This window comes from Mastacembelus armatus, chromosome 17 (genome assembly GCF_900324485.2).
Source record: "Mastacembelus armatus chromosome 17, fMasArm1.2, whole genome shotgun sequence".
Lineage (NCBI taxonomy): Eukaryota > Metazoa > Chordata > Actinopteri > Synbranchiformes > Mastacembelidae > Mastacembelus > Mastacembelus armatus.
In genome coordinates, this window is record NC_046649.1 from 6066921 (window position 1) to 6084143 (window position 17223).

Below are 17223 nucleotides of genomic sequence, written 5' to 3' on the forward strand. Positions count from 1 at the left end.
AATCCTAACAGTGTGGCTTTTATCAACACCACATAAATTTCACTGCTGAATGAAAACTCAAGCATTTAAGGTCCTGAGATGTTTCTGGTGTATTTGATGTGTTTGAGGATAGAGTTTGGACATTTTTTATATTTAGTGTTGAGTCTCAGTCAGAAACATTTGTAAGGAATATAGGGATATGAAGTTGTGTGGACTGAAATTCAAACACTGAGATGGCACAAGAAAGAAACAAGGCGCAACAGCCAAGAGTAAACCAAATAATTGTAAGCCAGCAAAATGCCCACTCAGTGTTCCCTGAGCCAGACAGTTGCCACAGAAGCGTGTAGCTTCCATGCTTTCCCTCATGTCTGTTTCAGTAGGTTTCATCTCTGATTGTTCAAGGAGGGAGGCGAGATTTTTGTCTGTAACAGCCACAAAAAATTGTGTCCCAATTAGCACTAACAAAAGTGCTAAGAGTGAGTGTGTGGGGAAGACTGATAGTTGGTATATTCATAGAGATATTTAGATAATCAGTGGCACTTCAAAAGAGCTCCTATCAGCTGAGATAATCTCCCTATATTAGTTCTTTGGCTATTTGAACGCTGACTTCCTTATCGCTCCCTCACACACTTGCCCTGCCTGCTTCTTTCACTCAGCACCCTGCCGTCATCTCTGCTTGTCTCTTTCCTTCCCTCTTTGTACTTTTCACTGGCCCTTTCTTAGTTATGTTCCTTTTCTCAGCACATTTATTTCTCTCCTTCTATATGCTGTCTTCTCTAGGTTCTCCATTGATCCTCAGTCAGATCCGGAGGCTCTGTTTCGCATCACACCAGACACAGGCCTCATCACCACCGCCATGGAGCTGGACCGGGAACGCGAGCACTGGCACAACATTACTGTCATTGCAACCCAGAGAGGTCAGATACCCCTCATTGTACAGAGCTTAACACTGAGACATCAATCAAATAGATTTTATTCTTTTATTTAGAGCTAAAACTCTTGTGAAACCAACGTTTTGCCAGCTGTGACACCTGGACCTTCTGATGAGTGTAAGAGGTTTAAGGGAGTGTAAACTGTATATTGTACAGAGTCTGAAAAGCGCAGTATCCACTGTGTGATGCAGTTCACTAAGCGGCTTAGCTCTCCAGTCATCAAGCCATGAGGAGAATGCTGTTTGGTGCTGCAAATAGTTTGTTACAGTGCCTGAGGATCAATTGATCTATGCTGTGTTAGTTATCTGATGCTGTGATAGATCGGTTCTTATAAGGATTCCTGTGGAAACAAAGAATCAAAGCAGCAAATTGAAAACAAGCGTTGCTTTACAGGCACAGCACGAAGGAGAATGGTAAACACCATTTAGATTTCAAGCAAGGATACCACATTTAAGAAACACCTCAACACTTCTCAGGTGATACTTTAATCAGGAAAGGCAGCAAAAGTGAACAAAGGTACAGAAGGCAGGACAATCACACAAAATCCATCCATCCATGCATTATCTATACCGACTTATTTCTAACCAGGGTCACAGGGATCTGCTGGAGCCTATCCCAGCTCACTCACATTGATAACTTTGGAAAAGTGCATGTTGATCATGTCAAGTGGAGATCCTTCTGGGTGGCCATAGTTACGGCCTTGATACTGGAGGTGGGGAGATGAAGGAGAGCACAGTCACACAGTCTACAGTCACAGCATGAGAAACAAAGCAAAAATGTTTTTTAAAGAATAGTGGAAATGTTTTTTTTGTATTTTTGTTAATGTCTTCTGGCTGCTAATGAAAAGGGTCAAAGTATAATATTTTAAATAAGCCTAAATAATATGCTAAACACATGGGCACTATAGTTTTTAGTGAATGTTCCCCAAATAGGAATAAATAATGTATTAATGGAGATTATTTGCAATGGATTTTTTATTGAATTTAATGACATTAGGGAAATATTGAATATAATTTCACCTAGTCCTAAAATGCCCTTGAGCTGAGATAATCACTGGTTGACAAGGAACAGCTGGGATGTTTATTCAGATGCCTGAAGCAGTCTGTGTTTAGCCTTACATGACAAAGCTCTGCAAATTACAACTGTCAGAGGCAAAAGTGGAAGTAGTGTGAAGTTTTTTAACATGAGACTTTGATGCCAAGGGACCCCACTTTTTGAATCTCATTTCCATCAAGAGTCTGAGTTTCTTTCAACTCAAGCCACAAGGTTTTTCTTAATCAAACAGCTTTTGCTGTTTTGTTGGGTTTTTTTTTTTTTTCCAAAATGAAGCCTAACCCAAACCAATGCTGAAATGGTAGTTCAGAAAACAGTCACATGAGTCATCTCTATCGGCATGAGTTTTTGAAGGCACTCACAAGTTTCATCTTCCTTCTGAAAAACAGATAAAACCTGGCTGAGTTCGAATAGCTATTTTGGCAAGTGACAAGCTATTATTAGGATGTTCTTTTCAACCATGAAATCTCTGGCTGATGTAAACGTGAGTGTACTCTTGGAGAATGCTGTCCAGTGGTCACTGTGAGCTGTGAAAGGAAGTTGTTTTCCTGCCAAGGGAAATTCTGGACAATATTTAATCTTTACTTAAAACCAACTCTGGGCTCCTCATGGCAGCATTGTTGGTAGAACTGTGGAGGCAGCACAGTGAGCTCCTGTCTTGAATAATGAGCTCTATCTAATAAACAGGATGTTGGAGGCTGTGTTGACATAAAGCACAGTGGGACCACTGCCATAGCCACGGGCAGGCCAGCTCACCCAGTGGCATTACAGCAAGAGCTCATTTTCAGCTTTTCAGTGTAGGGAACCAGTCGCTGTCATCCATGACACAGTGTTACTTCTCTGGGTTTGGAAACATGTGGCATGTGTGTGTGTTCCTTGGTTGTCAGACAATGTGACCCGGGCTGTGTTGCAGGGTTGCCTTCTCAGATACATGAGTGATAGTGTGCAGGTGAGCCTGGATTGTGGCGAAGCCAAACACAAGAGCAGTCTAAAATGTAACAGTGACTGTTCAGCTCAGAGTATGTCTCCATGCATTTCAAGCGTGGCAGTGAGAGCTTCGTGTTCAAGTGTGTGTATATCCAAGTGAATGAGGTGTGGGAGAGCCTCTGCCAATCCATTTAAAGTGTGCCCTCAGATTGACTGCTTTCTACATCCTCTTCTTCCTCTCTCTCTTACATAGAAACACACACACAGTAGACTCTGTGATGCTTTGACTATGGATGGAACAGTTTGATGTGGAAAAATTTGACTGCTATGGAAGCATCAGTCGTAATCCAACTGAGAGCTTGTGAGCTGTAACATAAGCCAAACGAAACCAAATGTACTACTGTATATTTAGCCAATTGTACTTGCTAACGTGATCTGGGTGCTGTTGAAGTCTTTGGACAAGGAATGAAATGCTTGATCTCACATATGAGGACAATTGAATGGAATTAATGGAGCACAAATGCACAGCTCTGCAGTAGTACACACTGGTGGTGTTGGCAGTGGGGAACTGTATTCATATAACTTTCTAAATACAGTTTTGCATGTGTGCATTTGAGAATGCTCTGTTTTAGTATGTGTTTCTCTGATTGGCCTTTTCAGACAATCCCAGCCAGGTGTCCAGGGTCCTGGTTGCAGTGGAGACATTAGACCTGAACGACAATGCACCGGAGCTGGACAGGCAATACACGACAGCCTTGTGCGACTCGTCCACCATTGGGCAGGTCAGTATGTTTTTAAATGAGCATTGCTGTCAGTGTATTTGTATGTATTGCTGTTCAAGTATTTCTGCTCTAAAGCTGTAATTTAAAGCTCCTATTTATATATATATAAAAAATAAGAGCATATTTTAAATACGTCTGGAACAAGCTGGAGTATTTGTAAAAATAAGACAATAGATGTTTAAATTGGTGTAGTCTGGTTAATTGACGCTATTGTCACAGGTTCTGCTTTTGTTTCCATTGTTCTTTACCTGCTTTTGGAACGAGTTTAGGAAGAAAAACTGTTGGCACTGCTCAGGGGTGATAATAAATGGAAGTTGCAGGTTCTTTCTCAGTTTGCTGGGAACACTATATATTAGGATTGATCAACAACTGCAACAAACAGAGACCACTATTTTGCTGCTGCATCTCTATCAACTAGGCAGCAAATAAAATGATTCGTGGAAAATATGTTTTGACCCAACCAAGATGTCCATGCTCTCGTAGGTATATGGGGTAAGAGGACATACAGAACAGCAACACAGAGAACCAAATGATTCTGCAGAAATGGTGATTCAACATTCAGCCGTACAGTGGGGGGAAAACATTAAAAAGCTTAATCGAGATGATAAAAAAAAATCTCAGTATGTGCAGTGGAGAAACTTAAAAAGATATTAAGAGTTCTGATGCTTGGATGCTGTTTTGGGCCACTGATCAGTTGTTTCGGCCCAGACATCCCTGAAAACATCCTTGTTTGATAAATGCATTGAATTTGCATGAAAAGTCTTAGTTCCAGAGCCCTACAAGCTTCTTAAAGGTTTAGATTATGGGAAGCCTCAAGTTATGGATTGCTAAGTCTCTAAATTGGAAAAACGTTGTAGAGAATGTGTTTCTTTCAGTCTAATCATATTGGTGTGACAGAGTCAGATCTGTGGTGGTGCAGGGTGGACTGTGATATTGCCATCGGTCAACACCAAACTTGTGTTGGAATGCGTTTTTAGAGTCATGGCTGTTTGGATTCCAATGTCATTTTGCCCAGATGGAAATAGCTTGTCTAAAACTTTGATATTCATGGTTTGACACTGATAAATTCTGATGATCCTAATCCTAATACTGCCTCCATTGATATGTGTAGTTTCAGTGCTGTTTCTGCCACCCCTGGAATGTATCCCCCTGAAATTTGATGCAGACATTCATGAATGAATTGTAAAACCATTGATACCTTCATTTTTTCCTCCTTCTGCTGGAAGTTTCCTCAGTTTTTCTTCTCCACAGTCACCCAGGCTTCCCATAAGGGATTTGTTGGGTTTTCATGTAAAGTGCCTTGAGATGATTTTATTGTGATTGGGCAGTATACAAATAAACAATTGTATTTGATTGAATTAACTTTCTTTTCCCAAAACATCCAAATTTCAAATTTCTCAATACTTCCACTTATAACTATATATCCGTAAACATTACCAGCCCTAACATATTCATAACAGATCTGGTTAAAAGTTGTCATTTTCATGTTAAACCTTATGTACAAATCATATACTGCAGCCACAACATGGACAATCTGTCACCACATCATTATTTTCTCACACAAGGAGTTAAATAAGAGGTTCAAGCTGTCAGTTGTAAAGAATGTGATTCATTTATTTCAGTGATGTCACCTATAAAGAAAGCTAGAGTGCCTCAACCTGTTTCTATTCAAATAAGGAAGCATATTCTACAAGCCGATGATTATAAGACTGCACAGAGTGCAGTAGTGTGAAGCTGCATCTTTTCAGTTACGGCATCATCAGCTAGAGCACGCCCATTCACCTTGGAGGCAGGTGTATTCTCCATGGCCCGTTATCACAACGGTGCAGCTATTCACATTGTAATTAAACTCGAGCCTCCTCTCAGACTGTCTCCCTCATTCCTTTCTTCTGTCATCCTTTATTTCTGTTCTTGTCTATTATTCTGCATCATGGTGCTCTTACTTGATCCTATCTCAATTATAAGAATCATCGCTGTGCTCCTCAGCCTCTCCCTGGAAACCATTCTGTGCTCTCTTTTCCCCCCCTCTCTCTTAGTATTCCATTCTGGCTCCACTGCCATAATTTGGTGTCTTGGCCCATCTGTTGTTTTTGCTGGTATTTTCATTGCACTGCTTGTGTCTTTGTTGTTTCACCACTAAATCTGTGATTCCGTGGCAGCAATGTTGATTTGTTTTTGCCTGTGATGTTCATGTTTGTGTTTGTGAATACTGTTATGTGAGTGAGCAGGAGACAGTTCAAGAAAGAAAGATTATGTTATCTTCCAGTGTGTTAGGGTTCTGTATGCATGTCTCTGTGTGACAAGTCATTAGGCAAACTGCATTTGAATATTCACACAGCAGCTGATAGTATAATGCAACTGTACGTAACAAATCTTCTCCTGGAGACACTGACTAGCTCAGGGAGGGCAGGCACCCTTCATCCGTGCGTTCAGCCTGGTAACTAGCGCTGCAAAGCATTTCTGAAAGGACGTCTCGCATGATGATGACCAGGGCTTTTCATTAAAAGTAAATTACCCATCAGCTTAGGCTGCAGTAGATTTCTTTTAGATTCATTTAGTTACGAATGTCACTGTAGCCTCGTGCAGATGCTGTTACTACACTGAAAGCCACACCGCACTGTATTCGTGCAAGGCGACTCACATCAGGCTCAGTTATTTATTCAAAGTATCAGACACAGTTCGTCTGTGCCTCGATACTAATTGTTTGGCTTGTTTTGATTCTTGCTGACGTTGGCTAATGGTTTGTAGCTAAAAGTGCTCTCTGTCTAAGTGTTTCTCCCATTACCTTCTTCTCTTCTCTGTTCGGCACACACATGTCCCCACCCTCCCCTCACCCAATCTCCTCTGCTCTCTCTATCTCTCTGTTTCAGGTGGTGCAGGTGTTGCGGGCGATTGATAGAGATGAGGGAGGGAATGACAGCACTGTGTATTTCAGCATCCCACTGGAGTCCAGCGCTGCCCTCAACTTCAGCGTCAGGGACAGCGGTGGTAGGAACTCAATCTTTCCCTCTGTATTTATCTTAATTCCTTTTTTTCCTTTGTTCCCCAGGCAGGCATGCACTGTTTTTCAGACTTTTTAAGCCTTAATCCCACATTTTCTTTCCGCCTTTCTCTTTCAATCTTTGTCTTTTCTCCCATTCTTTCCTTCTTCTCTCAAACCCTCTGCCCCTTCCTACCCTTCCCCTTTCCCTACCTCCTCCTTCACTTTTTCTGTCTCGGCCTCTGTCTTCTACCATCCATCTCCCTACTCAGAAGGCTCCATTGTTTACGCTTGGATCCTCCTTTCTTTTGTCCATCTCTCTTGTTTGACTTCCTTTATCCTCTACACTCATCATCTCCTCCCCACTGCCATGAATACTTGCTTTTTCCAAGTAAAGGCTTCTGAAAAAACCAGAACACTTACATAGACATACAGTCTACCGCACAATACAAACTTGTTTTATGTAGAGTTTTACACATGCTTGTTAATTCAAAGCAGTAATATATGATTGACAATATATATTTGACATTCTCAGCATCAAATCATAGAATGATAAAGTAAAAATAAATAATAAAAGAAAAGAAAGTAGATTTCTCTATTCACCAACAAATAGCTACTATCCTAAAATTAGATCACAAACATTTCCTCCTTCTTGTACATAAAAAACAAAATAATTGGTGCAAAAATATTTTTGTGCAAACCTGTAGAGTTTTTTTTTTTTTTTTTGGTAAGGCAGCACAGTAATATTTGCAGTCTGTGAATCACATTAAGACACACTGACTGTGTGCTTCAGGCCTGATAAACATGCTGAATAAAACACATTTTTTAATATATTTTGAAACCTGCAGCACTTAGTGTACAGTGCATCTCGATTACATCAGAAAGCAGTCTTCTTTTCTCTGCTTTTGTTGTCTTGGTACATTACCACCAACAACCTTTAATTTGTGGAGTATGTTTGAATTAGGGGGGTGGGCTTTACAGCTTTCATGCACTGCACATTTTCATGTAGGGCGGTAATGCAAATCAAAACTATCACATACAGTATATTATGGAGAAAATCACCTTCATCCACTGACTGCACCCCAGCAGAGAGAGTGGAGGAGGCATAAAATGTCATATTAACCTGGGTGCACAATTTATTCATTTGTGAGCACAAGTTACAGTAAATAATGCTCTGGAATTTGTAATTCATGCACATAGTTTAGTAATTTTGAGAGCATGGATTTTTTTTTTTGGAGTGTTGTCTCAATTACCAGCATCATTTTCAGTTCCATCTGTCCACGCTGATGATCTGTCTGCTCTTTTGCTCTTAGTGGCACCGTACTGGTGACCAGCACATTAAACTTCTTCAACTTGGCAAAACCACAGTGTTCGAATCTGCTTTGATTGGATCATGGATCAGGCGGATAAATTCATTGACATGGAATCAAAGGCCTCTTTGATGTGTCATCCAACAACAGAACAGAGAAAGAGCATGTTCAGTTCTCCCATGGACAGCTTGTCTGACAAAGGCAGGCTATTAAAAACATATAATGGTTTGAAATGGGATTTGATTTGTGATTTTGTGAAAATAGAATAATCTTTCAATACTTTGTTGATGAAATATTTCCCACACTAGTTGCGTGTGCCCTACTATTTGTGGCCTTGTGCTTCAGTTTGTTCTCAAACAACAAACTGATGCTTCTGACATACCAGCTCTGTTCTGAAAATGCTGTTGAGGCTCCATCAGCCCGGACACATCTGAGCTGACAGGTGTGAGTCTGTTTTGGACAATACTCCTGTGTGGGTGGATGGGAGTTCATCAATCAAACAATTTTGTTGGATACAAGTTCTAAATGTGAATGTGTTCATGGAGTATGCATGCAGTAGAGGAGGAGAATAATATCTGGTCAGATTGTGAAACTCCCCAGTGGATTCACCCTATTAGCTCAAATTAGTCTCACTGTTATTGCTGTTCTGGTGTGAGACGTTGCTTTAGTGGTGGTAAAAGTTTTTAAATTATAGGAGGTGTGGATAATAGAAAGAATAGAGAAATCTGGACTCACCAAAATTAGATCTTTGCCTCATGCATTTGGTGTATAAATCAATTACAAATTGACTGGAATCACACATTTGCAAACATGAGCACAATAATTTTAGGTAATAATTTCCCAGTTGTAACTTCCTGCCACTATTCAGTACAGAAAAAAAATGGGTATAGCACTATGCAGTTAGCAATGGATGAATTACCTTCCTGTCTCTGTGTTCCTCTAGGCCCCACAGCCACCCTGGTACTGCTGTCCCAGCTACAGCCACTGTCCCGCTCCCCATCCTCCTCCCTGACGCTCTATGTGCCGCTGGTCCTGAGGGATGGCACGTCAGGCCTCACCAGCACCGGGACGGTCACGGTGTCTGTCTGCCCCTGCCTGAGAGGAGGGGCACGGGCTGGGGAGAAAGAGAAGGACAAACAGATGGAAGGCGAGTGGGACTGGGAAAAAGAGGCAGTGTGTCTCCCTCAGCAGTCCACACTGCCTTCCCCTGGGCTCAGTACTGCCGCCCTGCTGGCTATCCTGGCTTGTGTCGCCACATTGCTTGGTAAATACTGTGTTATATAGAGTTTATGATACATATCGATGAAGACTGAGATTACAATAAGTCAATAACAACAAAGAAAGTAAAAAAATGTTATATCAGTTTTTTTCCCTTATTTATATAACTTACATCATGTTTTTACTGCAGCACTTAAGTATGTAGTGTTTTTGTATCACTAAGATGTACTGCCTATAGATGTGTTTAATGCTAATCTGGAAATAAAAAGATGAATAAATAGTATTTAGGCATGTTTGCCCTCCACTACATCCCTTGATGCTTAATCTGCATATCAAAATAATAAAAGCATCAGCGTAAATATTTCTCTTAGTCACAGCTGCTCAATAACAGGTTTTACTATTCCTCGCAATTTTGGTTCAGTTGTATCCTCTGGCAAGGTCAGTGCTAATCACTACTAAAATAACAATTCTGAGTGATTATCTGGGCACTCTGGTTCTTGATAGTGGCATAATGAAATGTCACTGCCACCTTTGCAGAAACTCTCAAATGCTCAATTGGATAATGCCTAGGTGCTGAGAAGGCGTTGGCTCGTAGCCAGCATCGTTGTCATTTCTATTCAGTCTATTGCATCACTACTCATGCCTCGTTGATAGGGGCATTATCATTCTGGAAGAGACCAGTTCAATCAAGAAGGAAATGCAACATGGCGTGAAGGTGATCAGGCAGAGTGGCTTTTAGTGGAGTTTAGAATTTAGTTTGCTAAGTGACAAGGGCATAAACTAAACCTAGAAATACACACAACTTTATAAGATTCACCTTAGCTTGAGTTTTGTTTTGAACAATTTAGTTTTCTTTTTTTATAAGAGGGCTGTGCTAGTTCTAAACAGCAAGACTAGGCTCCCCACAAAATGCCAACTGTTCTTACAGCAGCTTCAACAATAACTCCATAAGGATCCCATCTGGTTGTTATAAAAGGGCTTGGCTTAATAAGGTGGATACTAAGCTATTTCATAATCAGTCATCACTTGTGAGTAAAGGCTCCGATCAAGAGAGAAAAAAATATATGACAGTTTCCTAACCCCCCTCACCCTAACTGATTATTCAGTTCTAGATTAGTAACCATCATTAGCCAGGGTTTGGATTTCTCCACATTCTGAACAGGTTGCATGAAGCCCTAATATTAAATAGACTTGGAATCTTTGTTTTTTGGCAGTAGTGTTTTGTTTTTGTTTTTTGTTTTTTTTTTGCCTATACTTAACATAAAAATCACACAGCACTGTTTATCTGCCCTAATGTCAGCTGTACATACAAACAAAAGACCAGTGGCTGGTCAACATCTACATTCACCCTGTGGTAACCAAAATGACATAGATTTATTTTCTTTATTTTCTAGTTTTTGAGATGTTGTTTTGAAATGAACCGGCTGGAAACGTTTCATAACAATGTGATAGTCAAGTGACTCATGGGCTGTGTCTACCTCACTCATTCATTCAGTCATTCTCTGCTCCCTGTGTAAGAGGCACTCAATAATTCACTCAGGAGAGAGCAGTAAATTGTACCTTGCTAGCTTCCATTAGTAGGCTACAGCTGATAAAATCCAACAGCAAAGCCCAGTGTTTCAGAACTTTCAGCTGCTGTTGCTAAATCTTCCACTGTCATTATAAAGAGTATGTGCTAGAATAAGGAGCTTTACAAATGTGCAGTAAACAAAACTCAATAATTCTTTGAACTGCTTCTAACTGGAGTCCCTATTTGTTCAGATATCCCTTTGTGAAATTTATTTATGTATGTCAATCCCCTGTGTTCCTAATAGTCTAATAGTTCTCCACTTTTTACATGTTTTGAATGCTTAAGTTTAACAAAGGCTAGTACTGATGTCACTAGATCTAATCCATCTTTCATGTGGACTTAGGTAAGCTTGTTGATCAGCTGTCCAACATAGCCAGAGCAATCATAACTTGGTGCTTTGCCCACAGCCCAGGGTCACATGTAGCTTTCTGCTTTGGGAATATGGAACAAGAGTCCATTTGCCTGGAAGGAGCTTATAGTCAATTACACAGTGGAGGCATGCAGCCTGCTGATATGATGTACCAGCCCACAACCTCAGGACCTTGTCTGTATTCATTTAGTCTCTACGTGTCTCAAATCTTTGTCTGCTTTTTTTTTAAATTTCTTGCTCACTCTCTACTCTTCCTCCTATTTATTTCCCTTGTGACCTCTGCCCCCTTTCCCCCTGTTCATCATTCTTTTTCTTCTGTTTCTCTCCTATGCCTCAATATCCTTTATTCCCTTTTGCCGCCTCCTCTGCAGCGGTGAGTGCCCTGTCACTGTCTTTGCGCCGTCAGAAGCGTGACTCCCTGTCGCCGCTGGAGGAGGACGACGTACGGGAAAACATCATAACGTATGATGACGAGGGCGGGGGCGAAGCTGACACAGCTGCCTTTGACATCGCTGCTCTCCAGAGTGCTCCGCACAGCACACGCACACGTGGTTATCGCACATTGGACAGCAGGAATATGTAAGTAGGCAGGGGGAGTCTGAGTGTTTGTTTACATGTGATGATGGATGGTGTTTAATCACACCAAACCTCATGGCTGGCCTTTTTTCACATGCTAAAAGGAAATACAGGAGCAGACCTTTCATCCCTATTCACCACTTAATTGATCCGCTTAAGTAACTGATCGAGCTGGAATAATCATAATCAGTCACTGATCAAAATACTGAGACAGAAGCCTATCAAGCTTTGCGATCCTGGGAGACCACTTTGTTGTGCTCATTTTGTTAAAGCTCGTTTATATGCTGCTTCATCAGAGTTGTGGGCACCCACTTTGATGTTTCTATGAAATATTGTTATTGCCTTTGGACTAATAATTAGCTCTGATGGATTCATGCAAGCCGTATGGAGCGGCCATAAACAAGTACAAAGGCTGGCTTTAGTTTATCGAAAATTGCTTCTTGCAATTTATGGAAGTGGGCACAACAACATGAGAAACTGTCTAAATCTAACGCAATCCAGTGCAATAACTCTGCAATAAATACAACCTTTGTGAAGCTTTTATTGTTTCATTTTTTGTGACATTGTGTCGGAGGATTGGATAGGTAAGCTGGATGGCAACTTTGAAACTGGGAATTTCAGTATGAGTTTCTGTAACACAACAAACTGGGGTCTCAAGCAAACTCTCAAATTGATCAGCACTAGTGTGGCATGGTGGGGCAGTAAGTTAAGACACATAGCAGTAATCTGCAAGTCTGATTTGCTCTGGAGATCTTTTTTCTTTTGCCTCTGCTGTTTGCTGCCAAGTGAAGTGAAAAAAAAAGCCACAGAATGAATTCAAATTACTGATGATGAATGGAAGTTTTGCCATATATGTCTTACAGACGTTACACCCAACGGGGCCAAGACAAGGGTCGCACTTATAGCTGGGCTCAGAATCCTGGTGTGGACCACTCCTACTCAGGACAAGGAGGACCTCTGTATGGTCGTCTCTGCTACAGCAGTCACACATTACCTGTTCTTCGCCGTACTCCAGGAGGAACACTCGAACCGGGCCTGGCAGAGCTGGGATACCGCTTTCCTGGAGGCCAGCCAGATCACTCCCTGGTCATTCAGAACCAGGGAGCCATGGTTGGGCCAATGGAGTCCGGGGCGGTGTACATAGCTCCAACAGACCTCAGCACAGGAAGCCGAACGGGCAGTCGCACAGGAAGCCGTGATGGGACCGCACCACAGAGTGGGATGAGCACGTCGGACGGGGGAACACCAAGGACCAGCGACAGCCACGAGAGAGGCGGAGGGACGGGCACTGCAAGCAACTGTACAGAAGGCAGCAATGAGGACAAAGGGAACCATAGTCAAGATGTGGACTGGGTAAGGATCACAGTGAACCTGCTTTCACACCAAATGCCATTTTGCCATATAGCCACACTGAAAGTTATCTGTACTGTCCGTATCAGCTGTATTATAATGGCATTTACCAACCTATTTGTTTGTGGCCCTGATTACAATCCTTGCATTTACAGGACATTAGAAATTTCACTGTAGAAAAAAAGAGTTAAGTCATTTGAATGTATCTCTTAATTCATTTATATAATCCTATGATATCAGGTCTTTAGAGAGATGATGGGGAATGTGAGGTTAGAAAATGATCGTCACTATGGAGTCTGTAGCAACCAGGTTTGTAGGATGGTACATTACTATCGTCACTGGTGTGAAAGTGAAATATGAATGGATCCTGTGCTTTAATATGGTTTAATATATGGGTGCGTGGATGGATGGTTGGTTTGCCAAACGTTTCATGAGGAAGGAAAAGTGATGGATGCATTGAAGAGCAAATTAAAACTCTATAAGCAACTTAATTAATGATAGATGGGTGCATTGGAGAAAGAATTAGAGTTGAATGAATGACTTAATTATTCAATTAAACAGGAAAAAGAGTAAATAATAAGGTAATTAAGCAGATAAGAAAGAAATTATTATTTGTGCTTTTAACCTGATATACTATATTATTACAGTGCTGTAATATTTCAATCTCTGTGCAGTAACAGAAGTGTCCAGGACAGTTTTGGTGGAGGATGATGATCCAGACCTAGCAGAACATTTATATCCTGCTGTTCATTATCTTTTCTGTTTTCTTTTATTTATTAGGCCATACCAAGACTCACTGGCCCTCCCTTTATTTAATTTTCAAATATTTTATCTCTCAATCACTTCCCTTTCCATCTCCCTCTCACAGTGCAGTGTTAGCTCATTCTAGTGTTCAATTAATATCTACAGTATGGCTTCTATCAACTCTTTCTTTCTTCCACTTTGTTTTGCTCAATGTCTGACTCTCCTTCCTCTGAATCATTTTTTATTATCCGTCTCTTTTGATTTTATTTTCTCGTTGTTCCATTGTTCTGCTTTTATTATCATACCTCTTATTAAATTGTCCATCCCTGCTTCGGCAAATTGTTCCCATTCCATTTTGTGTTGTTGTGACCAAACCTAACAGTACCATACCCTGCCCCAGCCCCGAACTGAAACCACTCGTCCTCACCTACGTTCCCTCCAGGTGCAGTCGGAGACTTTATCCAGGGACCATAATCTCGTCATGACCCGATCTGGCTCCATGATTGGCCACAGTCACGGGGCAGGAGGCTGGGTGTGTGACTCGGCCACCCTGCCTTTGGCGGGACGCCGGGCCTCCCGTGTTGGCTTGTCCCCAAAACGCACAGGCTCTGGCCAGGCTGAGTCAGATTCCAGTGGAGGAGGGGGAAGTGGAGGTGGAAACGTAAGCGGGGGCATATCCGCAGATGGACAACAGCAACCTGCCAGTGGACGCAACTACGCCACTGTTCTGCAAGCAGAGGTTTCTCGGCAGAGGGACTACCCTGGCAGCTTGGGGAGAGGAGGACTGGAGATGGGGAGCAACTTTGTGGTGGTAAGGCCAGATAGGGAGGGTGGAGGGATGTCACTGGCCGGGACTCCATCTGTGTACCCAGAAACAGGCTTTATGGGGGACTGGCGAGATCGGGTGGGTCTGGGGGGGTACGTTTTGGGCAGGAGGGATATGACCCCACAGCTTTTGCCCTTCCCAGGGCAGCCGCGGGGAGCATATGGTGGAGTGATGGGCTTTGGGGCTGGCTGGGTTCCAGGGATGGAGGCAGCAAGAGGGGCACCGGGGCCTGGTTGTCCTCCCTTGGCACTAAGGGTGGGTGAGTTCCTACGTCTGCGTCTTACCCAGGTCACGTTTGACCCCTCACAGCCGCCATATGACTCCGTGCAGGTGTACGGTCTGGAGGGCACAGGGTCTAGGGCTGGGTCTCTCAGTTCACTGGAGAGCGAAGGAGAGAAGGATGCAGAGAAGGAGGATTGGGGGGCCGGGCTGGAAGAGTGGGGTCCTCAGTTCCAGAAATTAGCCCAACTCTTCAAAGAAAGGGAAAAAGAGAGGGAAGAGAAGGAAAAGGTTGAAGATGGTGCCAAAAAGGAGAAGGAAAAGAAAGAAGAACCAGAGAAAGAAAGAAAAGAGGGAGGAAGGCCGGCTGGAGAAGAGGGGAATGACTGAAGCTAAATATGAAACAAACAGGGGCAAAGGGGTTAAGAGAGGAAGGGAGGGAATCGGAGGATGATGAAAAGGCAACCAGAGCTAGAATAATGTGAAGAGAAGTTAAAGGGGAGAAAGATGAAGAAGCAAAGTAATAAAAAGAGACAGAGAAAAATGAGCCTAGGGAGGATAGAGAATGTGAGGGCAGGGGAGGGAGTGATTGATGTAATTTAAAGCAATAAGTGTTGAAACGCTGATATGGTTGAGCACAGATACTGAGACAATGCAGGCTGCTTCTGCTCGGGGCAGCAACAATTTGTTAAATGCTTTGGACAAAGAAAAACAACCCAAACATCCAAGACTCGATTTAATTCAACCCTCACGTATGGAATGAGAAACAGCAGGAAACAAGGAGGAAGACGTTTCTCGTTGTGTGTTGGTCTGTTCTTCGTGTCTGCATGTGTGTTTGTGTGTGGGACAAGTCTCAGAGAGAATATGAATGTGCAAGCAAAACTGCATATACACCCTTGGATGTGAGTGTATATGTGTGTATGTTTAATCAACATGGAAGAAGAGCAGCAGGGAGAAGTCATGATGCCCAGAGGCTTTTTAAAGACAACTCAAGAGGATAACACACAGGACATAAAACGTATATTTAAACATTAAGCAAGAGGATGGGTGAAGGATGTATAGGGCTGGAAAAGTGAGACGAGTGTATAGAAACAATCACTTTAACCATTACTTTTTATTCCATTTGTAGTGAAAGAAAAGTGAATTATTCAGCTCAGTACTTCATTCCAAATGAAAATGATGAATCATTTAAATCCTGCAAAAGATTCTCCCTCCTGTCAGCCCACAAGGAAAAAAACAGACATTGTGAAAAATTTAAGTGATTTAGGGATGTGATCCTCTCCACCCCCATACCCTTCTCATCCCCCGAGCTTTTTGTAGATGAGTGTGTTGGTATGTTTACAGAGATTCACACGCACACACTAACACACACACACAAACAGACAAAAAAGAAGAGACGAACACCATGAGGCTTTGATTGTACTACAGTAAATTGTTAATGGAAAATCGTCCACAATTATCCCATCTACTTTAAAGAGTAGTGATGACTCTATTATTAAATGGTTTTATGGAAGCAGTCGACCCCAACTCCCACCCACACATGCCCATAGTCATGCATGCCTTGAGGAAAAAGCATGCATGACTTTCGAAAATAACAACAACAAAAAAAAAAAAAACACATCAAATGGCAATCAGTTCCCACTTTGAGCGCTCGTACTGTCCCAATGAAAATTTCCACAGATCTGTAATGAAATTATAGGGGACCAACCCCACAGAGGCATCTCACCACAGGCTTTTTGTTCTTGTTAAAGGTCAAGATGCAAATAAGCTGGGGTTTTCAGCTGGAATGCACTTTTATACTGTGTGATGTTCAATAATAGATAATGAATAATGTCAAAGATTACAGCTGTTTTATAAGATGTCAATTAAATGAAAAGATGTTTGGCTGTATGTAAAATCATTTCAGATGTAAATACCACTGAATATTATTGCTGAAAGACAGTATATAAAATGTAAAATGAGCAAAAAAAAAAACAAACAAAAAAAAACAAACGTGAAAATGGAGCATTGTTGGGACTATTTGTAAGTACTGTAGATTAGATATGATTAACTGAGCTGGACTTCACAGCCTCCTTGACTGAAAACAAAACCATGTATTCAGCATCTGTGTACTAAGTCAACAGGTTGGGGTTTGTTTTGTGGTAGCTCTCGTCTGACATGGACAAGCCAAGGAATCAATTGTACATGTGACCTCTGACAGAGGTTTACTGTGCAAAATATTAGTTACAATAAGGCTGTGAGATAGCCTGTTTCAGTGAGGAAACAATTTGATGAAAATCCAGTGGTATGAGGAGTAAATCCCCCACTGGGCATACAACAAAAATTCTGGATTTTCTCTAAGATCAGGATTATTCTTCTGCAAAAGTTATGCACTAAAATGGAGTTTG

At 41.8% G+C, this 17223-nt stretch overlaps 1 protein-coding gene across 1 annotated transcript in view; it reads left to right on the top strand.

Moving 5' to 3' along the window:
• cdh24b (cadherin 24, type 2b) overlaps nt 1-15239 on the top strand; it is a 123307-nt gene extending 108068 nt beyond the window's left edge. The window contains exons 8-14 of the mRNA XM_026313365.1: nt 760-896; nt 3552-3673; nt 6544-6661; nt 8907-9227; nt 11493-11700; nt 12561-13050; nt 14234-15239. Of these exons, the coding sequence (XP_026169150.1) occupies nt 760-896; nt 3552-3673; nt 6544-6661; nt 8907-9227; nt 11493-11700; nt 12561-13050; nt 14234-15226 (2389 nt within the window). The 3' untranslated portion in view covers nt 15227-15239. The remainder of the gene's footprint in view (nt 1-759; nt 897-3551; nt 3674-6543; nt 6662-8906; nt 9228-11492; nt 11701-12560; nt 13051-14233) is intronic.
• The last annotated feature ends 1984 nt before the right edge of the window (nt 15240-17223 follow it).